Source organism: Haemorhous mexicanus, chromosome 10 (assembly GCF_027477595.1).
Source record: "Haemorhous mexicanus isolate bHaeMex1 chromosome 10, bHaeMex1.pri, whole genome shotgun sequence".
NCBI classification, from domain to species: domain Eukaryota; kingdom Metazoa; phylum Chordata; class Aves; order Passeriformes; family Fringillidae; genus Haemorhous; species Haemorhous mexicanus.
This window is the reverse complement of record NC_082350.1, coordinates 20857759-20882600: the sequence shown is the minus strand read 5'-3', so window position 1 is coordinate 20882600 and position 24842 is coordinate 20857759. Positions and strand designations below refer to the sequence as shown.

Here is a 24842-nt window from a genome sequence, read left to right as displayed (position 1 = left end):
TTGTTCTGTGCTGTGTAACAGAAGACTATTGCTTCCCCATGAGCTTTCAGTCTTTACCTATTATCACTTTTAGTGTTAGATTTGATTGCTGGTGTTACTTTTATATTTGTGTTGAGAACAAAGAAAAATCTTTCTGACAATCAGAAGTTTATGCCATGAACTTCTATCTCAGGAATTCCTAGCTGTGTTAGAATGATGCTGTTAATGTAATTGGCAATACTTCATTGCCAGCTCTATTAAATTAATTAAGATGCTGCTTCTCCAATGTGAAAAGTTTCATTTAATGAGGGATTTGATTTGCAGGAGGGTTTTTTGCATCTTCTGACCACTTTTTCCTTTTCATAAAATGCTGCTTTGTCCGCTGTCACATATTTTTTCACTCTTCCAAACAGAATAATTTTATTATATTAATGTCAATTCAGACAGTGAGTAATTTCACCTACTCATATATTTTGATGTTATGAAAATACTATTACTGTTAAATGTGGAGAAAAGAGTTTGTTAGCAAAGCATAATGTAATAATGAATGAGTTTTCCAGCTGTGTTCTTACTGGAGAACAATTCCTTTGTTCCTGATGGCTCAAGCTTTCTGCATCCATGTCCTTCTTTGTATTTACACAGATTTCTAATAGAGGTGTAAATGATGTATATTTTCTGAAAGGTTTTCTTGGTTTGAAATGTAAATGTCTATTTCAATAGCCATTGTGGATGAAACTGAATAAATCTGAATATTTTATTATGTTCAGGTGTGGTACTGGAATAGGTAAGTAATTCCTTTTCTGCTGCAAAAATGGGGTTTGGTTTAAGTTTTCTATTGTCCAATTGAGTTAATATTGTCTCATATAATGAGCTGTACCATGTAAGGGAGTTGTTTTTCCCTTCCAGACGCTTTAGCCACACTACAGTATTAAAAAATTACCTTCACTTCTGTCTAAATATTCTTTTGTTTAATTTCATCTTGATTATTTCCCTTCAGAACTGACTTTTTCATGATCATAGAGAGATGTTTTCTTAGGGATTGAAAAACCTCTCATGTAAAGAGTTTAAAAGTAAACTTTTAGTTCTTACAAAAGAAGATAGATTGAGAGCTCTGGATATTTTAAAGTTTCTACATAAACAGAAATGAGTGAAAAGTTTCTCTTGATGTTTCTCCCATCATTATGAACTGTGTTGCTGAATGAAATTAAATTAACTCAGCAGGTATAAGCTGTACTACACAAACAGCCCATGGGAGAGAAATGCACGTGCAAAAATTAGGTGTATGGCCAAATAACCAGAATGAAAGAAAGCACCTTTAAATCAGAATTGATAAGAAATTAATATAAACTGAAATGTGTAGTGTATAAACAGTCTGTGTAATGTTTTTTGGTCCAAAACAGCTGCAGCCATGGGCTTTAGTCATGCATGTCACAGAAAAAGAATCAAAATCTTGTGCAGCCCAATTTACTCTTTAGTTTGCAGATCCTTATTGGGGGAAAAGAAAAGCACCTGGGTAGTGAAAAGCAGACCATTTTTATTGTGACCAAAATAGGTCACAATAAAAAGGTGACCTATTTTCAGCAATGCCATAAATATTTAACCTTGCCAGAAGTATCAGTGGGGCCTTTCAGAGCGTGCTAAACCTCACCTCCTCCAGGGAGAAGGTTCCAGGTGCTCTTTGACACAATCTGCTCCCCCTGTCTCAGTGTGCCTTGGAGCTGTGGTTGATTGTTCTGTGGACAAGCATGAAGATATTTGTGTTTAAGTGATGTGTATCTCTTTTATGTTGTAAAATTGTCAGCTGTTTCATAGAGCACTGAGCAGGTCACAGAAGGCAGAGGAGTAGGAAGAACTCAAGGTTTGTAGAAACCTGGGAAGGTGTGAGGGTTTTGGTTTGGATGGGGCTTTTTTGTTGTTTCTTTGGGGTTTTTTGTTTTGGCTTGGGTGTTTTTTAGGCTGTTTTTCCCAGGAAGAGTAGAAGTACCTCTGTAGAATGGTAAACCAGTAACTGAGGTGAAAATGTTGACCTGAGCCCCAGTGGGTGCAGGGAAGAGTGGAACTCCTGCTCATGCTGAGAGATTTTGAGGTTGGAAGTTCTCTTTCAACATGGACCCTTGTCATGCTTGGAGGACTCTTGGGTGTCTTCTAGGGTTCAGGTTTAAAAATCAACTCAAAATTATGGTGATTGGCATATTTTTGTTACATAAATTTGTCCCCCCTTTAATTTGTTGTCGCAGTAACAGTTCTAACTTGTGAAAAGCTTGATTGCTTTAAGGCTTTTCATTTAACTTCTGTCTCTCTTGTTTAGGCACACTTCTATAAGAAATACTCAAATTTAGGAAGGGAAAAGAAAAGAAATCCCCAAACACCTCACCTGGTTAATGTCAGTCATCAAAAGGAAAAAAAAAATCTTAAAATTTTAACTTAGGCATATTTATTGGCAAGAAGTCAGAATTCCTTTGATGAATTCTTTGAAACCAGGTGTGAGGAAAATCATTCCAAATCCATTTAAGACTGTGATAGTTTGAATAATCACAAGCATAAACTTGAATTATTCTGGGATTTGCCTGGTTTGTTCATTCTTCATCTGTTTACCACAAGCAGATTCTGGTGATGGTGTCTTGTCCAGTACAAAAAAAAGACTAAACAGAGCTAAAAGGGAGATTTTTGGGACACCATAAACAGGGAATGTGAAATGTCAAAAGCAATTTCAAGTCAATTTAATATATATGGGAAATATCCAATATTCCAGATTATTCCTGCGGTTTTAATTCGTAACATAATTGAGATGCATTTTTAGTTATTGAGTCAAAGAGCCACAATTCCCATAGTATTACTCCTGTCTTGGAGTGCACACAGAGTGGGACTTCACTGAATAGAACAGAGAAAATTTTACAGCAGATAATCTCAGATGTCAGGAAAAGCCAAAATGCAAGAAATAGTTTTCTTAGAGGTTCTGCAAAAAGCTTTATTTTGGCAGCTAAAGGTCACACAGCTCCAACCTTTGTCTCCTGGCAGAGCATTGAAAGGGATTTCAAAACCTGTTTTGTAGCCTTCTATTTTAACACTTTGAATGCTTTAAGTTTTCTTTCAAAAGGAGATTTTGGAGAGCTGCTGGCTCCTCTGCTTTGTAACATAACATCCTTGTCTTGATTAGATAATTATTGTATAATTACTTGCAAAAGGCTCAGTGTTCTACCTTCAGCAGGTAATTCAGCACTAGAGAGACTTCTATCCATACAATTATTTGCATGTGCAATTCTAGCAGTGAGCCCAGAGATACAAACTGTGGCAGGGGGAGTGCACAGAGAAATATTTAATATTGAGGAAAATATGAGCTCATATTTATGGGATTCAATAGCTTTAGCCCATTAAAATAGATTGGGTTGTGAAGTAAATTTTTTCCACACTGCTGACTAGAATCTGCACCTTTGAAAATACATGTAGATGCTGTATTATTTAGTGTTCTCAGAAATATATATATATGTAGCATTCATTAGTCTTTCTTACCAGAGTAAATTGCTTTAGATTGCACTTTACAGCATATGTCAATTTGTTTCTCAATTTGTGCAGTGCAAACATTTCTCCCTTACAGACTGTGTATGCATTGTTTCAGAAAGTTCAATTTTATTGCATCAGAATTAACTATTAAAGATTGGAATTTGGAGGATGAAACCTGAAATATAATGTTAAAGATACTTTACTTAGATTATATTGTGCAGTAGTTAGAAGCTATCAGTTGCCTGTATTGTAGAACTCTGTTAATCAGTTCTGAAAAAAAATTCATTATCAGCCTTTCTTGATTTCCTTGCTTTCTATGAAAAAGTAGTGACATATCCCTGAAAACTTATTAATAAAACTCCACATTTCCTTAACAAAATTTAAATGTGTTTTTAGTCTTGTAGTACTTGACAGTACATAGAAATTACAGTATCCCTGTTCAATGCTTTGCTTAGGTTTTGGAAAGATCTCAGATAATAATCCTAATTTTCAGAGCACAAAGAAACACATCATTTAGATGTATGATGAGTGGGTTATAGTTGGCTACTTTGTGTTTTGTTGAAAATCTTTTTAAATTTCCTTGGACTAGATCAGTTTCATGTTAGAATGCTAAACGTGCTTCTGGTTAAAACCACATTTACTTCAAGCAGTTGAAGTTCTTCTCCCAAGCTCTAATATTTCACGGTTCTTGAAACCAAGTTCGAGTGAGCTTCTATGGAAACCAGAAAGAAAAAGTCATTTGACCATATGGCTTTCTGTTTTCTAGGGTTTTCTCTTCTCTCCCCACTGCTATTGTTTTGCTGTACAGAGGCAAGGACACTTTCTTGTGGTTTAAGCAGATAAAAGTTGGAAGAATCCAGTCAGGAAAAGAGTATTACAGTACCCCACTGCTGTAAAAATAAAATCATTTGACATCTTCTGGATCATTTAATTCATCTCTCAGTGGAGCCTAGAGACCTGCATTTGTGGTGCTGACACACTTTAATAAATCTGCTTTGTGATTATCTTCCTGAAAAATTCAATTTCTACAGATACTTGATATCTTGAGTGCAAATACTGTTATTATACCATTTGCTCAATTCCCATTGAAGTCCAGAAGAGGGTTTTTATGTGAAAAATGTGATGGTGGTTTACTGACCTTCATGGTCCATACACAGTGCTGGGAGTGGCTTTCATTTCAAAGACTGAAAAATCGGTTTTCTGTGTGGCTTGAAGGGGGTGATTTGTTCATGCATAGTTGCTGTTAAGAAGTTTCAGTGTCAGACTGCAGGTTTCAGGGCAAGGTAAAGCTTTGTCAGCAGTAGATTTCTCTGGCCTTGTTCCAGGCTGGTGCCATGAGGGAAGATTTGCCATAGTTACCCATGTGTCAAGAGAGTTCTTCAAAGAATCACTGATTTTCGATGTTCTGTGCCTTAAAAAAGTTTCTTCATTTGTGTCTATTACAACTGAAATTTGGTCTTTGATTACAGTAATAAAGTCAGAGATTTTGATGGCAAATTTCTCCCCCACTTAAAAAAACCTGGCTGTTGCACTGGCTGTACCCTGGTTGTGTGGATATGTTGGATAATGTGGTGTTGGGGTCTGCCCTGCCTCTGTGTGCTTTGTTAGAGATGGGCAGGATGATGCCACAGGATTCTTGGATCCCTAAAAAGAGCTGATACAGTATTGGATATTGGGAATACGTGTGGAGGAGCAGGGAATATGAGGCATGTAATGTGCAGGACAAGGATAAATTATTTTCTTTTCTTTTTTCCTAGTGAAACACGTGAGTTTCAGTTGTGTTCATGAACAGCAGATTGAAGATCTCAGCATGGTGGGAGAAGCCCCTGCTTGGGGAAGGGGTGGCAGAGAGCTGACCTCTGCAGAGATCTGCTTTTCTGGGTCAGCTTGATGATAAAGCTCATGAGGGTGTCTGCTGAGCTGATTTGCACGTTGGCAAGTGGTGTTGTTTGGGAAGTGGTGCTAGCAAACATTTCTGGTAGAAATACCACACATCTGAGTTCTTTGTGGCTCAGACATGGGCATGCTGATGGTTGGGAGAAATGTAAATTAGAGTAGTCACACTCTGTAGTAAAACAGAGTAGTTACAAACTGTAGTATCCACCCCAGTTACACCCAGCTGTGGGCCTGATTTCTGCCATTAAGGGCTGCCATACAAACACAGCAAGAGAAAGCTTCAGTTAAGTCCAGGAGAGTTTTAATTTTTGCATTATCAAAAAAACAGATTGACTGCATCCTTCAGTTACAAATGCAAATGGTCAAAAATCATTTCTATTCAAAATTAGATCAAAATGCATAAGCTCTAAAGGAAAAAGCACCTGAAGTTTTGAGTGTTGGGTGTGGAGACAGGTTCCCTCTTGATGCAGTATTTTCTGAGTTGTCCATCATAATGGAATACAATTTTAAGCAGTTTCCTGAAATTTACCATCAATAAATGTAACTCCCTGAATAGTGAGGCTGAGCCTGTGGTCATGGAAATTCAGTCTTTAAAGTCACTTTAAAGTTTTGGAGAGTTTGCCTTTTCCTGTGCTGCTGAAAAAATATGGAAGAAGTTCTAATGCAGCATTTTCTGGGGTAAGTGGATACTTTGGAGAAACACAGCTACCAAAGGTGTGTTCAACAGTTTCTCAATTATATTCTTTAAACTTTATATTTTTAAGGTACTGAGATACTTGGAACTGCTGATGGCATCCCCATTGCAGTCTTGCCACTTATATAATTCATGCTATATAATTTTAGCTTTAAATATTTGATTGCTCTGAAATTCTCTTATCAAATGGGAACATACTTGCTTGATTTTTACCTTCCTTAAAAAAGCCATTAAAATTCCTAGCAGTTTGTGCTGAGTGCTGGCAACAGGTACATTTGACTCAATGAGGCATGGGACTTCAATTTGGGTATAGGAAGGATAAATGTAATTCTGAATCATGTAACAAGCACCAGGAATCAGAGAAAGACTGTCAGTAGATAAAGTTAAATGTAGAAAAAGTGCAGGATAGAAAATTAAATTTACACTATATAATTTTTTACTACCTTGCTTTTGTATTTCCTACCAGTTTGATGTAACTTTTGCATCTAAAATGTGATTTAGTCCTGTGAGGTACCATTTGTTATAAAGACTTTGCACTGATAGCCATGGTTTTTTTAAAAAAATAAGACAAATATTTAAAAGTATGCAAATACTTCTTAACAGAAACCAAAGCCTTGAACAAGAATTGCAGGATTAATTTTTTCTCATGTTTTTCTAGCTGTAAGCTAAACAAAAAATAACTCCATTTGGCAAAGTAGTATAACATACAGCAATATATTTAAATTTTTTGTTCCAAGCACAGATATTTCTCCATGCATTATTTATAACCACTGGTATTGTAATTTCCCATTTTTTAGGAAGTCACCATTGAAATGCAAAAATTGCTTTACACAATTTTGAAAGGTACAACTGGAGTTTTATTTTCATCCTGTTGTGTTTCTTAGGTAAACTGACTTTTCCTTGGTTCAGTAGAAATCTGAATACAATATCAGAACTCGGTCTTGGCTAATCTTGGTTTGACCTGACCTTTTGAAAGTATTGTGTTTGTCACCATTTTCAGTTTTTTCTTCCCCTGTGGGTGAAAAAGGCCTTCTCTGGCATGCAGAATACCTGCAGGCTTTTTGAAAGAACAATTATTTTAAAGCCTTTATCTAAAAGGCAGGGTTTTTGTTTTTATCGTGTGAAAATGCAGTTCTACCTTCCTGCACAGCCTAAAAAACCTGTTTACTCTTGGAATTTCCAGGTGTGGTGCTTTTGTGTATGAAAACAGAGAGAACTTTGGTGATGGGGGAATTTAGATTGTCTAATGGGGATCCCTGGGGTTGTAGTGATTTGTTTGAGAATCACCTGCAGTGTCCATGAGTATCAGAGGGATTCAGATGATGCTGAATTCCTTGTCCCTGCTGACTGTCAGTAAACACAATTCTTGAGGGAGTTGTTTTTCCCTGGTGACAAGTTCCTCTCAGTGGAATATGTGTGTGTGTGTGTGTGTGCAGGGAACATCTCTCACTTCACTGTGGTAGTCCTGAAGAACCCAAACCAGGGACAGTTTCTGAGATTTAAATTTCTCTTGTCTGTGACTGATTTTGCAGGGTTACAGAATTTCACCAGTCTTCGTGATACCCTTAAAGGTCATTAAATAATGTTTAAGATTTTAGATATTTTCAGTAAGGCTTCATACATGTTTAAATGAAAATATGTGTAAGTGGGAAGGAAAAATTGCTAAGGAAGTAAGGAACCAACATTTTATTCATTTTTAATTATTCACTTCAGTCTTAATATAGCATTAATTAAATGCAGCAAGGTTTAGTCACTCTACCTCATAAGATTTCATGGTGTAGCTTTAATCAGGTAATCAAATGATCACATTGTATAAATAGGCAAATACATCACATCAGTGGTGTGTAACATTGAGGCTCTTTAAACCACAACTACTCTCCATCTATAGCATATTAATTATCACCACCACATTTATCTTTTCTTTTCCTACACAGAGAAAGAATGAATGAATATAATTTAGAATTATTTTTATGCACATACTTGAATCATGTCAGTTTGATAAGGCTCAAAATTGGGGAAATGCTGTGCATTTAATTATTATGTAGTTGTTTTGCTCTATGACATTGAGCAAGACAGAAATGTTAGATACCTTGCTTGCCTTTAGTTGGTTTGAAAAGTACTTAGAGGTCTATAGGGCAAAAGGCCATATTAAATCTCCCTAATAATTTCTTAAAGAGCTGATTTGCATTAATATGTGTAATCAATCAATAAAGAGAGAGCAGAACAGGATGTTACAGCCAAACCTGAAAGTCAGCTGGGACAAAACAGAGAAGTATGCTTGCCATAGAATGAATGCAATTCCTAGGAAATCCAGGGTTTTTTTAATAGCCTTTGGCAGTCATCTATTAATATTTTTTTAAGAACCATCAGGCCTTCTGCCTCTAATGGTCAGTTTGCTAGAGTGTGGCAGGTGTTTACAGATGACAGACACAGACCTGAGAGTCCTTTGCTGTGCAGCTTCTCTGGCCTTTACGACCTGTTCTTCTTGATTTACATATTTACAGTAATACATACGTTAATCTCTTGATTTCTGCATTTTCAGAAGGTCTGTGATGAATTAAATAAATTCTGTGGCTCTTTCTTTAGAGAATTTTACTTGCTCTAGATGGATTCTCATTCCTCAGGTCCTTAATTCCACCAGTCCCTGACACAGGTGGTGATTCAGCTCAGAAATAGAGATCAATTATTCATGAAGAATAAGCTTCCTTGTTGTAGTTCTGAAGCTGGGATCACTGACATACTGTAAGAATAACTGTTCCTTCTTTACTTGCCCTGTTGAAAGCTTCTTAGATGTTTTAATCCATTTTAAAAAAGTGGTAATGTTTTAAGTGAAACTGGAGTCAAGTAACGAAAAGTAGTAACCAGAACGAACTAGTAAGATCTGCAATGAAGTCCCACTTGATTATTCTTCAGATGTGTCAGATCTATTTTAGAACATTAGCTCAAATTAAATGTATTTGATTGGCCTTATGGTACTCTTCATTTTCTCAGATTTGTAACATAAACCTGTAAGATGGTACTAACACCCAAAATGAGCTCCAGAGAAATAAAATTATTCAGTTACAAATAGCATGTGAATCCTTGCACTGACACCAAGCACTCCATGATTCCTGGCTCACCAGGGGCTTGGTTTGCCTCCAGTCTGAAGGAAGGGTTTGACTGCCATGGTGGAGCCCAGCCTGAGCAGCTGAGTGCTCTAAATACAGCCAGTCTGTTTTTCTTGTAGGGCTAGCCAGCTGAAGAAATACAGTTTGGCTGCTCTTCAAATGGGAGTTAGTTGTGTGTTGCTAATAGTTTATTCTAGATATGTTTTTAAAGATTTTTTTTAAATCAATTTTATTAGTCTTATTAATATCAGAGCTTTATTATTCTTTAAGTCTATTAGTCCGGGGAAACATTTCATTTGTTTAATGAATGCAAAACACATGATATGAACTTTGGCAGTTGTTGCCAAGGAGTAGAAGAATGCTGGTGTTGGAGAGTCTGCATTACAATAAAAACAGATTGAAAGAGCACAACATCTTACATGTAAAGCATTCTCCTATATTGGTGCTGGGTTAAATATTTATTGTTGGGCTTGTGTGTGAGAACAGTGCAAGTGGAATAAAGCAGTTAAACTCTTAAAATGCTGTACTATTGAATTGAACATTGCTGTCATAAAAATATTAATCCTGTACTGTCAAGGATGGTGATAAAAACCCCCAAAGCACCATATTTTATAGTCCCTTTAACCAAAGCTGTAAACATTTCAAATATAGACTTTTATGCATAAGAAAAACAAAATTTCATGGTAGCTGTAGGAAGGCATCTCTTCAACTCCTGGTAGGCTGTAGAAATGGGGGTTGGTGGATATTCAGAATTAAGTGTCAAAAGCTGTATTTCATAACTTCACATCATTCAGTGAGCCTTTAAACATTAAAGGAAGAACAGGCTACTCATCACTTATGAAACTTGACCAGCTGTGGTGGGCAGTGTGAAGTGAGGAGAGTCTGATCCATGCTGCAGTGTAGGACACCGGGTGATCCTTAAATGCCTTGTAATTCCTGGAAGGAGCAGTGGATCTTGTACACAGATACATGCACAAAATCATAACCATGGCTTTTTGCCTGGATGTGTGCTGTGCAGTGGGTTTGAGTGGGAGAGACTGTAGGAGATACAGTTGTGATTATTAAAACATCTTCTCCAATGAATTTGTTGTTTAGGTTTCTGCCATTTCTGTTAGAACTTTTTGGGCAGGCCTTGAACAACTGTGACTGTATGTAAGAGTGGCAGGAGCAGAAATACTTAACAGATTTAAAAAAAAAGAAGGAGTAATGCAACCGCCTTTCAAAATTATGAACTTATGAAATGGAAGCTATTTCTTGAAGGCATTTTAAAATAATTTTCTGTGAGACTCTGCAGCGTTTATTTAAACTGTGTAATATGCAATTGCATTATTCACAGCACTGAAATGAACCTGTGAAGCAATAATTATGCTAATTTTGAAATGGGAAAATACCAAGATTTGTCTCTGTCTAACATTTTCCTGATAACCTTGGAGACTTTAATATACAGAATTTGCTGTATTTTTATGTTAAAGTAGAACCAATCTTAGGCTGTTCTTCTAGAAAACCTGTAATTTTGTAGGTAGAGGTGAGGAAGTTATGTTATACTATATAAACTGTTAGCTAAATGCAAATAATCTCCAGTACTTCAACTTCCTAATATTCTTGAAAAGAAACCTGAGTAGCTTATTTGCTGTAATAGATGTCAAAAGCCTTTATGCCTACTGTTTATTAAGTGTTTAATTACCTGGTAGATTTTAAAGCTACACAAGTATGTGGAACTCAGTCTGGGCTTGATTTCCAGTTTCCATATTTATTACAGTTCTGTTGCTAAGATTTCACCATTAAATAATTCCATGAAAGAAATACAAAGATTTCCCTGACTAGAATTGTTTTAAGAAACCTACACAGAAAATGTGTATTATTTACACAGAAAATGTGTATTGGGTACCTTTAGCCTTTTAAATTCTGTTTTTCTCTTAAGGCCTAATTTGTGGGAAATTCCTTACATTGCCAGCATTTCACAGACATATCTTAGATTAAATATGATAATCCCATTCAGCTTTTTTGTTGGGGCAGAGCATGCTATTAACTGAATAAAAAATGATTATTTAGGAACCATTAAAGATCTCAAAATCTTCCAAAAGGCACCATGATACCTTCTAATCTTCTGGCCAGCATGAGGCATTCCATGTGCCTTAATTCTTCTCTTGCCTCTCCTGCCACCTCAGTTAAGAATTTCTTTGTCCTTTGAAAGACTCAGCCATGTTGCAGCAAAACTTCATTCTCTGCCAGGTTAAAGTTGCTCCAACCCAAAGAATGCTGTTTAAATGAGATATTGCTACAAGTCTTCAAGAGCCTGACTGCAAATAATTAAGTAGAGCTTTGATTTGTGTTTGTTTTTTTCAGAGCCAGAGCTTCAACTGTGTGGAAAAGGCCAGATGTCCAGGATCCAATGTGAGTTCTGTGCAGATACAGGGAGATTCAGATTATTTCATCAACCACCTTGGAGTACCTGCCACGCAGTTTTCCTATGAGGACATCAAAGCATCAGAGGTAGCTGTGACTAAAAATAGACAAAATGAAAATAGCAGGAAGACAGAATTATGTTTTCTCAGGTTATATTGTGTTGTGGTAGAAATTTATCTCCTCTAATTGTTTTTTTTTTTGGTCTTCAGAGGATTACCATTGAGCTTCAAAGTGTCTGCTTTGTAGGCATATGGTATTCAAAGAAACAGATATACATTGAAGGATGTTGTGTTAAAAATTTTAATATTGCTGATAGTTTTATAGGCTACATGTTACCTAACCCAACTTTTGAGAAAACTGTTTTCAACTTAGAGGAATCAGGTATTGGTGTGTATTTTTTTACTGCACAGTAGGATGTGACAATCTTCAAAATGAGCTCTAGATCCATTTTCATACCATGAGAAAAATAAGATTCTCTAGGATAAGCATTGGTGGTAAGGATCTGTATGCTTGATTGGAGTCTTCCAGACACCACAGCTCTTTTCAGTCCATCATGCTCTGCCAGGCAGCTGGAAGGAAGAGGCATTTTATGCTGTATGGAGTTCAGGTTGGACTAGGACTGAAATAAATTGTTTGGAGGGTTTGTCCTTCCTCCCCTTTTACCACTCTAGGTTATTTGCAGCTGGACATCTCAAACTCACCCTCAGTTGGTGAGCTGAAGATCAGGAAGGCATTAGGTATTTCAGGACACAAAAAGCAAGAGAAGAGGTGTGAAATGTAATGATGCACTGATTTCACATTCTCCTCATTTCTATTTTTTCTTCTCTTCACTGTGCTCATCTCCTATCTTCTGTCTTTCCAAGTTGAGGAGCAAAGCTGAGGTTGGCCTGAGCTGGAATGTTTCCTGACACTGCATGCTAATATGCTTCTCTTTCACATAAGCAAAACAAAGCAGGGATGTGCCAAATTGGGAGCATTGCTGTCATGTTGTTGTGTAGATAAAAATAGATTAATTCAAGAATTTATATAAATAGACTTCTGCTTCTAAACATCATGGCACCTATCAGGCAAAGTTTTCTATTTCAGATTAAGCACAAGGTAAAAGGCTGTGAGGAAAATCTGAAGGCAGAAGATGTGTGAGTGCAATGTTTATGGAAGGCTTGTGGTCCAGAGGAATATTTTGTTGTCACTTAGCAGCCATTCCACATAGTTTTCATTCAAGATCTGTGTACATACAATCTACAGACCATGAGAAAGAATCTTCAAAGTTCAGTATATCAAAATAGTAAGTATTTCCCAGCAACATTTACAATATGAACACTGGAGATTCCCTTGGCTATTGTCTACTTTAATCCAAATTTATTCTCCATGTTCAGTTAACCTTGTAAATGTGCATTTTTGTCTCTCAGAATGACTCATCAATGTAATTAAAATCATAAAAGACAATATTTCTATTTGCTTAGACATGACACTCTAAATTTGGTTCTTTGTTAAAAATTCAGCTTTTGTCCTTCTTGAAAATTCATTTCCTAGAAATAAACTTGGTAAGTGTAATCCGCAGTCTTGAAGTAGATGTACTGCACTTCTCAGACTGTAGAAGACCTTGACCCCATGAGGTCTGTTTTATGTGAGAATAAATCTGCTTGGCACAGTGTGTAAATTGCTCTTGGCAAGAGGATGGAATTTCTCCTGAAAAGTGAAGCCACACAGAATGATTAAATTTGGATTATTTGCTATATCTTGTTATTTATTGTACAGGTTGTTAACAGTCCTCCAGAAGATAAGCTCATTGTCTCTCCTATGGTCTATCAAACAAGCAATCTGTTTATCCTTTACTGTTTATTGCCATTGTTTATTGTGGATTCTGTTTATTGACAGATATTATAAAGCAGATAAATTACTCTGTGTTGACAGCCATATTAATAAACGTTGTAAGAATTTCTGTTAGGCAGGTTAGGGGCTGATAAAAATCTGTTGGTTTGCAGGGAGGGATTTTTGCTTGTTTGTTTCCATCCAGCTTTTTTAACTACACCTCAGCTTTGTCAGCTTTGTTGCAAAACAAGATTTGTGCAAACAGGTTCAGAAATGAACTGTTCTGATGTGCTTTTATGGGTTATCATTTTGCCAGCTGGATTTCCTCTTCTGTCTCTCTCACTGCTGTGACCTACTCAGGAATCACTGTTCCTTTGGAATATACATCACTTGTTTATTTTACCCACCTGTCAGCCAGTGTGCAGTCTCAGGTAAAACTGATGCTGCTCCACAGCTGGAAAAAACTGGTTTGGAGTTAAAAAGCTCAAGACCTGTGCTTGTATTCTTCCTCCAGAGCAGCAGCTCCAGGTCAGCTTTAGAAATGCATTTCTTACCCAGTCGGGGCGATGCCAGTCCGCAGAGAGAAGGGTATAAAAACCTTCCATTGACAGGAACCTGAGGAGTAAATATGAGGAAATAAAAGTTGTAAGAGGAAACATTCAGGCCAGAAGAGTAAGTAAAACTGTCTGGCTTGGAATTACATAATACAGTGAACCACAGCCTCGGGCAGGCTAAATCTGCCTGGCAAATGCCCGTGGTCGGTCTGTGAGCAGTAAAGTGCATTCTGAGAATTCAGCCACTGCTGTAGAAGTGCACTGGGTGAAATGCAGCTCATTTATTCACCAGCAGAAAATATGCAGCAATTTACTCTCAAAGTAAGTAAACTTGGAAGAATTTCTCAAGTGGAAAAAAAAATAACATTGCCCCAGTTTCCAAGGATTCCCTTGCAGTTGCTGAAGGAAGCCTTCCTCATCTCCTTACCTCTGCTGTGCTGGGTTTTCCATCACATGAGGGTCACATTCTGATTAGCAATATGTTAGGAGACAAGCTGATCAGGTTGTCCTAACACTGCTGATTATTTTGCTTTCAGTATGAGTTATGCTATTCGAGAGAATGATTAGTGTGCATCCAAGTGGCTATGTAGTCTCCAGAGAGAGACCTAAGTGCTGATTTCAAATCAGAGTTTCTCTGCTACTGAGAGCCATGATTAGTCTATTAGTCCTCACCTCAGCAGAGATTAGTGTTAGAAACATATTCAGTTACCTTTACAGCAACAAGGAAGATTAACATAAACTAAGAGAGCTGTTAAATCAAAGACTTGTCTTAGCCACTCTCTGTGCTGCATAAAAGCTGGATATCAGTCAAATTACTTCATTGTATGAGCATTGCTATGTCAGAAATAACTACATGGCACAGGTGAGTACATTCTGATTTTTTTTCCTATGTGTGGGCTATTTCTCTGCTCTTGAAAATATTAGTCTTGTTTGTGTAACAGTGTATTTTCACACCCAAAAATGGTGTAACAGGTATAACGCATACATGTCCTCCATAATGAGAAAATACATGCATGTAACAGACAAACAGTTCATCACAACTCTGCTTGGTGTCTTACATACAAATTCCTCTCCTATGGTATTTTAACTTTATAAACAAAATAATCTTATTTAAATGACTGAAGCTCAGCTCTCGGTTACCTGATTGTAAATTATGAATAACTCTGAAAACAGTGGATATGGTGGTGTATGACCTCAGGATTCATGATGGATTCATGATGGTTCTCATTTTTGAATGGATGTACATGGATTGTGTGCCTGCCCTATCACTTAGAGCTCACCTTGTTTCTCATACTTCTCTCCCTTAGTTCCTTAAGATTTGCATTGTTTTTCTTTTTGTATGAGCATCATCTTTGTAATTTTCCATGTTTAGTTTTCCTCTTGATGGAGCACCTTAAAGTGTAGTTTGCTCTGCTAGACTCAACATTCTGATGGTCTTTTTTATTTCATGAAAGGGGACAGAGAAAAGTAATTTTTAAAGATCTGGTTTTGGGTAGTACTGGGCTTCTTCCCTGAAGGGAAAACATCCAACCCCCTAGTTACAAGTTAATTTATTTTGGTTACTTCTTTCCTAGCACAGTTTATAGCACAGCTGCTGAAGTCCTGGAGCACAAGAAATCACAGAGACTGAGAAAAAGAGCCTTGCTGTGGCTGCCTAATATTTGAGTAGTAGAGAAAATATAAACTGGGTTTTCCGTGCTTTCAGTCAGAGATTTGACTTTTTCTCCAGGATTGTAACTCAAACAGCATAGAACTGTTTAGCATTTTGAGTTCCATCACTTACAAACTTCAGCTGATACACATGTATTTTGAGCTTTTCTCAAAATGGAAATTAATTGACTGTTACCATCCATTTCTGTGTCATTGCAGTCAACAGTTTCATGAGGAATCCATTTTTTTAAAATCATAGTTGGATGATTTCTCATGTCATCTGCACATTATTCATCCTTCTCAGTGCATCCTGTTACAGAATGATTCCTGTCTGATAAAACAGAATCTTAAATCCCCTCTGTGATAATGTACTAGTTTACATCAACATTAGCATTATTGCTTTGTTTGGGGAAAAAATGCTTCACATGCACATTATTAAAAAATAAACAACAATTTACTAACTTGCTCTTTTTTTCTTCTTATTTTTTTAAATATTTATTGATGGACACATAATCATCATGAAACATTTCATAGTAGATGTCCACGTTTGGGTATGCAGGACTCACAGAACATTTACTTTTACACCTAGATCATAAAAGTTGTTTTCCGTATCTTCACTCAAACTTAAGTACAGGCAAGAAGTATAAAAATTACCTGTTACATTATTCACAGGCTAGACCAAGGCAGTGTAATACCATGGACCACTAAGCTAATTTAGAAGAAAAATGAAAAGAGGTTTCTTTATAGAAGGCATTTGTATGTAATATATGTAGAAGAGTTTAGAATTTTGACAGTTTGAGATTGTATCCTCTTTAGAGAGAATGCATAATGATTTTTATTTCTGTTGAAATATGCATAACTTTCTGAAGGTAACTTTCAGCTTTCATTAGGGCCCTTAAAAGTGATTTTCACCCACACTGGTGTAAAACAGAGGGCACTAAATCTTAACTCTTCAGTGAATGTGGCTCCTCAGTGGTCGTTACCATCAGCCTCTCCATCCTCCCTCCCACCCTGTCCTGACCTCTTTTCTTCCTTTTTATCACTCTGTAGGGAAACTTACTGCAGTTTCTTCATTGCAGTGTTTACATGCTTAGACTGACACATCATGCACTTCTCTCGAAAGAGCTCAAAAGCTTTCCAAGATTTCTTTGTTATGAGAAAAGAAACAGAGGAACCATCCTTGATGGAGAGAACTTAGGGTCTAGTTTACAAAAAAATAACTCTCGTGTTGCAAGCTGCTTTTGTCTCTTTGATGTGCTGATGTTGGTGTAAGGGAGAGCTCAGGCAGCTTGGAGTGCTGCTCAGTGCATCTCTCCTGTATCTTTCTAAAGTGAGAAGGAAGCTGGTGTTTGAACCTCAAACACATTTCATTTTTAAATGCATCTATATGTATAATCAGTGTGGCTTTGTGGAAGGAAACCAAGTCTGTGCTATAGTTTCATCTCTACAAATACAACCTTATGCCTGAGTGTGTACCTTGAAAGCAAACCTGAGTAGTCTGACCTGTGGTGTTCTTTACTGAGAGCTGGTTTTGGATCAGTCATGTAATTACTGCTCAAACAGTTCCACTGCTTAAGGTCAATCCATTTGTATTTTCTGAAGTTCTGGAGCTCTAAGTTCTTAAAGCAGTTACTCACCATCTTGAATCACAGCATTAATCCATTGTTGCTCCATATCCAGATGATTTTCTCCTTTCCTTCTGGTGTGTCCTCCTTCAGTCCCTTTCCAGCCAGGAAGGAGTTAGTGCAGCCAGTCCTGAGATTTCTGACTGCTGGATTATCTACAGCTGACCAGGCCCTTCTGGGAAATGTCCTGCTGTTTAGCTGACATTATTATTTGTGTCCTCCTTGATTAAGTGTCACCCAGTACCAATTAATTTATCAAAGCCAAGTATATTTATCAAGAAATTCCATTAGAAGAATCACAGCATCATTTTCTAGGAGGGATCAGACCATATGCAAAGACATGATGTGCTTAATTCAGCCTTAGCTGCTCAACAGAGAACTTCAGGGCCTGTGGCCTTTGTGTGAATGTCCTTGGAAGAGATTGAGCACTGGTTGTCTGAGTCTGTAATTCCAGAGAGATTCTTACCCCAAACAGAAGCCTTGTTTCTCCTCTTACATCTAGTCTAGGAGGGAGTTTGCATAACAGCAGTGTGTCACTGTGATGATCTGTGATTTGGTAGCTTTTCCATCTGGAAATACAGCTCTGCACGGCTCCCCCTCATTCCCTGTTCACTTCTCTTTTCTCCCTGCTACATGTTAAATTTTTTAAGGAAATAACACAACTGGTAGTTGCCCATGGGGAGTTACTGGAGATGTTTGATGTCTGTATGAAAGAAGGAAAGTACCAGTGCACTTGGTATACCAGAAAGTCTTTGCAAAGGAGCAAATGTGTATCAGTCTCAGGATGGTTGCTTGGGAAGCCAGGATTCCCTTTTCTGAGCTGCCTCTGGAGAGTTTGATGCTGTTGCACTTGCTGCTGAGAGAGTTTATTAACTGTGGAGTAGAACTTCAAGGGCAGCAAGGTGTGGCAGTGGGAGTTGGTTGTGTCAAGGTGAAGAGAGAGGTTTCATTTGTGTTTCTGGACAAGCAGGGAGCTGCCAGTGTGTAACCAGGAATAGTTCCAGGAGTCCCCAGCAGGTTGCCTGGGACTACCTGAGGGTCCAAACCACAGCTGCCTTTCTGACTCAGGGAATATGCTGGCTTTATAGTAACTGTCCTTCTCTTTAATCAGACTGATTTTTTCCTGACCAATGTGTTTTTTCTGTCTCTAGCATAAATTAGTGTTTTCTAATTTCTCAGTTCAGTCAGGGGTTAGTGCAGTACTCACCAATAATTCATTAATTCATTAGTCCATCTGTTCATTTGGACGCTAATTGAGTTGAATTTGGTACTGAGAGCATGGTGAAATTGTTAAGGTTAATGACTCGGTGTTTTACAAGACAAAATGCATTTGATGTTCAATTGATTGCCTGAGTTGTTTTATTGAATAATATGAATATTTAGCTACTTCATTTCATGGAAGAGCATCTTTGTTATTACACTTATGCTAGTGAAACTGATGACGTCCTCATCAGTTTGGATACATTACTCTGCTCCAAAAAATTCTGCCTGGCCTCACAAATCCTAATGCTTTGATGTCCCAAACATCCCACAGTGCATCCAGAAGGGGAAAATTCTTTATGTAAACTTGCCTTATGGTATCAAAATCACACAGCTTCTTTAGCATTCATTCACACTGCATGAGTAGATGTTGTTTCTGTGAGCTCTGTCCTTGCAGATTCTCTCAGAGGCTCCTCAGTGTCTTGGAATTGACTGAGGATTGTTGGAAGGCAATGGAAGAAATACAGCCTGGGAGTAACAGGACCAATGGGATATGGAAAAATGTGAAACATTTGTTTAGACATCAATTCATTGCTTCTGTTTGAAGCATCTAGTTACTGAAAATATTATCTAAGGACAGATGTCACTGAATTCTCTGTTCTCCCTGGAGAATTAAATGGCCTGTTGCATTCATTTTAATGTTTTACCATGTCCTTCTGAGTGGCTGCATTCAGCTGACCAACTAAAAATCTTCTGGTAGAATATCTGGAATAAGTATCAAAACTTGTTTTGTGCCATAGATATTACAAGTGTGGCACTCTGTTTTGTCTTTTTGGGAGAAAAAAAATCAAGATCACTGGACAATCAAACAGCTGTGGTTTGGGTCAGTGATGCATTCTTGCTGATAAAATTTGCAATATTTGATATTTAGCTACTTAATTTCATGGAAGAGCATCTTTGTTATTACACTTATGCTAGTGTATGAAACTGATGACATGGACATTGAAGAACTGGTAAATAAGGCTTCTGATAAATATTGTCTTGAAGACATTATTATTCTTAGCAAAACTCAATTTTTGTTCTTACTGCAAGGTGGTGAGCCTCCCACCTACACAACATCTGTGTAGTATCTAACATTAGATCTCTTCATTCAGTGTAATTAATTTTTTTTTTGAGCCCTAAGATTTAAAGTGGGAAATAGGAAGCCTTGAATCAGGAAATAAAAGTATTGATAATATATGATTGTGAAAGACATTGTCACTGGGATTCATGACTTCCAGCAGGACATGGTTAGGGTAATCTTCCTGGAACTTAATTTTTCTGCATAATTTGAATGCTCACAATTGATCATAAAATGTTACAAAATGTGCTTGCACCCTTCACACAACTCATCCAAAAAATGGCTCTTGGATGTACTGAATCTTACTGAGCCTCCTATTTGTAAGTTGCGAAACTTTGGGAAGATCCTCTGTCAGGTTCCAGGTTTCTGACTTGGGCCACTCCTACCTAAACTGCTGATTCTGCTTTCAGTGCAAAAAGCAGCAAGGGAAAACTGCAGAGGAATAAAGCCAGGCAAGTATCCTGACATCCTAAAAGTTGTTTTCTTTGTGCTGCAGTCTGTGAATTTATAGCTTTACAGTGATTATTTCAATTCACTTACTAACATAAGGAAGAAAACATTAAATTAAAAGAGATGAGAGAAATGTGCTTAAATTCTTTTCGTTATGACAGTTGGCTGGGGTTTTTTCTGGCTGCAGTTGAGCTGAATAATAGAATAACTTGTGCAGCAGTGATTCCAGTTCTGCCTCTCCTGTATTCTTGTGCAGTCTTGTTTGGCAGGCCTTGCTCATTTTGTCCAGCACTGGGTAGCATTTCAAGGTCACTGCACATCTTTACAGAATATTCAAACAGAAAATAGATGTGCTTTTGTTTCTTTTCTAAAAGGTCTTCAGTAAACTGAAATGGTGAAAATACAGAGGAAAAGACTCTTGTCAGAAACTCCTTCTGACAAGCCTGTTTTGCAGAGTAGGGGCATTCTCACTTTGAAGACGCATGTGAGGCTGAGGCAATTGCAGAGCTCTGCTTTATAAAAATAATTTTAAAGGACCTATTTTATGTCTTATGCATCAGTGAAACAAACTTTTACATCATTTTATAATCCTTTGTGGATTTGGGAGGTGATATTTAATTAGATATCTAGAGCATTTCTAGAAAGGGTAAAGCCAGCCTGCTAGTGAGATGGAGAGGCAGGAAATCTCTTCTGCAGTGTATTTGCAGCCCTATGGGCCTTTATTAGTGGGAAATCCTATATGCCTGTTATTATTTCATCAATTCAATTTGAATCACACCTTGGCTACAGTCTGTTCTATTCTACATAATCTACTTTTTCAGTAAATCTGCTTCAGTCTGCAGTACCCTCCCACAGTAAAAGTAATCCAGATAGATGATGATAAGCCATATTTTAGTCTATGAGATACATTTTCCATTACTCTCTTTTTGATCCTTCTTACAGTCAAACCTCATGTTCAATCACCCTACCACGCAGTAAAAAAAAAAGGGGGGAAGAGATGGCCTTTTAGCCAAGGTGAGGTGAAACAACTCTGTCACAAAGAAATGCAATTGAATATTTTCTGCCAGGACACCGTATGCCAATTGCTTGACTTAGGGAAAATGGAAAAGGAATTAGTGAGAGCCTGCAGTGCAGATTTCAGAGGTGTTTTTGTTCTTCTCACTGCTCTCTCTTTTTCTTTTCTCCTGGCAGGGCTTTCTCCATCACACTATGACAATTTTTTGGCACTGGTGGTGAATACAGATGCAGACAAGTCCTGATGCAGTTGTGAAGCCTTTGGGTTTCTGGGTAATAGTTCTGGGCACTGCACAGCTTCAGAGTGTGCCTTGTGTGACTTCCAGCTGAACCTGTGCCCAGGTAGATTCTGAAGATGTGCAGTGTCTACTTTGTGTTTCATTTGCCAGACACTGCACATTCGTGTGTATCCCTCAGTTTTCTGCAATTCTACTTTTTGTGCTGTTGTACTATAAAAAGGCAGAAAGGGTGAAACAGGTTAATAGCTCATGGAACACACACAGCATGTATTTATACTGGACAGGTAACAGAGCACAGTGTCAGTCCTGGTGCAGCAAAAGCAACCCCTAAATTCTCACCTTCTAGACATTTTCTTTGGTCTGCATGAAGGAAATAAACATTTTTCTCTTGGTTTGCATCCTTTATTTGTGTATTTGCCTTGCAGGCTTTAGCAGTGTAAGAGGAACACGTTTATACCTCTTGCCCACCTGTAGAAATTTCAGAAGGATTTCTGCTCTCACTTGCTTCCTCTCTGTTTTTACCTTTATCCTGGTGCCTTCTTTTGTCTCCTGTGCAATATAAAACTGGTGCCATGAATATTGTGAAGTGTTGAAGGACAATGCTGGCCTGAATATGGACAATTCTGACAAATGTTAGCAAGGGTGGAGCCAAACTGGATGAAGAACTTTAGTCTAAAGATTGTTTTTCCAGATTGAACATCTTTATTGCTGAGTGGAGAAACCTTCACTACCTGTTACTTTCAAAACAAACAAGCCACAAAAAAGCCTCCTCTCACCTCCCTCTCCTCCCCCCACCCCCAGAAAAATGATTTCTGAAGATATTTGTGTATTGTTCACCAGGTTAAGAACAGAAGGACGTCTTCTTGTAAAAGCTGGGGAACATTCAGCAGGCAAGAAAAATCTGTTTGTGTGTGGAATGAAAGCATATTAAGGAATTATTACCTACATAATTTGAGTACATAAATTCACAGTTTCACTAACTGGTAATTTTACTGTTTCTCAAGTAATAGTCAAGAAAACAGGATTCAGCTAGTAAAAAACAATTCACATGTGTTTACAGAAATAATTCCAGTTCTAGGACAATGTGTGGGAAAATTTGATACTTTTAAAAAAGTTTTTTATTTAATAACAGCAAAATTGATCTCTAAAGCATGTTTTGGTATTTACTGTTTTCCATTAAATCACCAGAAGTGCTGTGGGATTTTATTAGTGATTTAAAATGCATTGGTTGAAAGTTGGCATATAAATTGAAGGTATAAGACAGTACACAAGGGATGGTGAATTTAGTACCTTTAGATGGTGAAACATTTTGTTCACTTAATTAGTTAAGGAAGGATAAGTTAAGTTAGAAAAATGAGTGTAGAAAATCAGAAGTGAATTTTAGTCCAAGTGTCCATCATAAATAAGCAAGAGTAAGCCAGATTTGGGGTTTTAAGAGATTTTAGCCTGCATTTTCGATCTCCATTTAATTGATTCATAAATCAATTAATTACTGTCACAAGACCCGAGGGCAGCAGGAAATTGGGTTCAAATTAAAAAGAAAAGGAGGCAATTTGTTTTAAGATTGAAAGTTGAATGTTCAATCGAAGTTTAATCAGAAGTGACCCATTATTTGAAAAGTAGAACATCAATGTCATTCTAATTTCACAGAATGCTTCATTAAATGAGTATTGAAAAGACCAGGTTAACTGATCATTCCAAAAGCAACATGAGACAAAGGAAACTCACTTCCAAACACGTAGTATGCTTGTTCATTTCTCCTCTGAAGAGTTCACAGAGATACCAAATAATTTCATTGGGAATTCAAGGGGTTTTGGGGTGATCCTTTGTAGATTGTAAAGTTCGCTTGATAAAATCCTAACTTCATATCAGAAGATAAAATCTTCTTAATCTCTTTGGATAGCCATGAACTTGAAGAAAAATTAACAGAATGCAATGAAAAGCAGAGGCAGAAATTTTCAAGGCACTAGTGGAAGTTGGGCCTCCTAAATTTTAGGATGTTTCACAGTGGTCTGACCTTGAAAAGGTTTTTCCATAATTTGATATCATCTCCAGAGCATTCACAATGCATTGAAGACTACCCTCTGAACAAGGTGAGGGTGATGCTACTGCCTGGCTGGGGCAGAGCTGATGATTTGTGTTTAGGAGGTGAGTGTGGGAGAGAATGAGGACAACAACTGGAGCTGTAGCTCCTGCTGTGGCTGAAAATCACAAAGGAATAATGCAGTTGGTTTTAATATTTTTGGATTAGCAAGTCTTTGTCTTGGTGTGCATTTACTAGAAATTTGCTTAGCAAATTGCTGTTCAAAAAAAGCCAAAATACAGCACTTACTTGTTGTGAGCTTGATGAAGCAATGACAGAGAAGTGTGATTCAGTTTCCAGCTCATGGAAGGTGTTGCTCTTGCTTTTAAATGCTGAGAGGTGCTCTTGGAACATCGTCTGGACCTTCTCTCTGCCGTGTGCTCCCTGGGATAAAGAGTGGGCTTCTGTTAGTTGGGAAGCTCATGCAGCTTTCTCTAGTGAACAGCAAAAGCAAGAGAAACAAAGTTGGCCTTTCTAGCTGTTCTTTATGGAGGAGCTTGTTATGAGGAAAAAAAAAAGGCAAAAAAGCAGCCACAGCTGTTTTAAACATTTGCTTTTACAAGTGCACAGCAAGATGCTTTCAGATGTCAGCAAGTTATTTCAAACAGCATCCTTTTCAAGATCTTTGCAAGCAGGGACTTGATTCCTTCATGAGCAAAACAACTCATCACTTGGGATGTCCAAGCTGTTTTGGCTCATTTGCTGATTGCTGCCTGTGTAAGTTGAGCTCTTCCAAAGGCAGAGGCTGCTGGTTCCCCTGGCCCAGGTGGGATCTGGAGTGGGGTGGGAGAGCAGCCAGGTGAGCAGTGCCTCCCTGTTTTCCAGACAGCTGATCCACCAAGCTTTTTATTCCAAAGACATTTGTCTGGATGGAGCAATAATCTGACCTTATGTAGCAAATCTAATTTGGTAGTCACTCCCTTCCCTGACTCTCAGTGAGATACTCAAGAGTGAATATAAATAATGCAGCTGTCTCTAGGTTATTGATTGCCTTTGTATGACTGATGATGAGCAGCATTAGCACCACCACAGCAGAATGAGGGTGTTCCTCAGCAGCCCCCCAGTCAAATGGCACGGCTATGTAAACTGCTGTGCAAACTTGAAACTAAGATGAATAGTTATGAGTTAATGCTGAAGTATGTATTTAATCTTTGTAATGAATGACTTTGTGCATCTTCTCCCAGAGATCTAAAAAAAAAAAGAATTCTGAGAGAAAACATTACTTCATTTATTTTTGTGGTGTTTCTGTGACAAGTTATGCAGCACACAGATGCATCACTGAACACAAAAATTTATGTGATGCACTGCTAATTGTATATATATTTTTTTTTTTAATTATTATGATTATTTTTTTAAAGAAAGTGGTGGGAGTTTGCTACCAGAAATAATCTCCTAGAAATGCATGGAAATACTGATAGAATACTGATCATGAAGGCATTAATTTATAGAAAAATTCAATAAGCAAATTCAGCAGCAATGTAATGTAATTCCTGCTTTAGGCATCTGGGCACC

General features: G+C 37.5%; 1 protein-coding gene across 4 annotated transcripts in view; it reads left to right on the top strand.

Moving 5' to 3' along the window:
- The window catches only part of NAALADL2 (N-acetylated alpha-linked acidic dipeptidase like 2), a 381205-nt gene that overhangs the window by 296894 nt on the left and 59469 nt on the right, over nt 1–24842 (top strand). For all 4 annotated transcript variants that reach the window (XM_059855754.1, XM_059855752.1, XM_059855751.1 and 1 more), the window contains one exon: nt 11524–11670. In XM_059855754.1, the coding sequence (XP_059711737.1) occupies nt 11524–11670 (147 nt within the window). The remainder of the gene's footprint in view (nt 1–11523; nt 11671–24842) is intronic.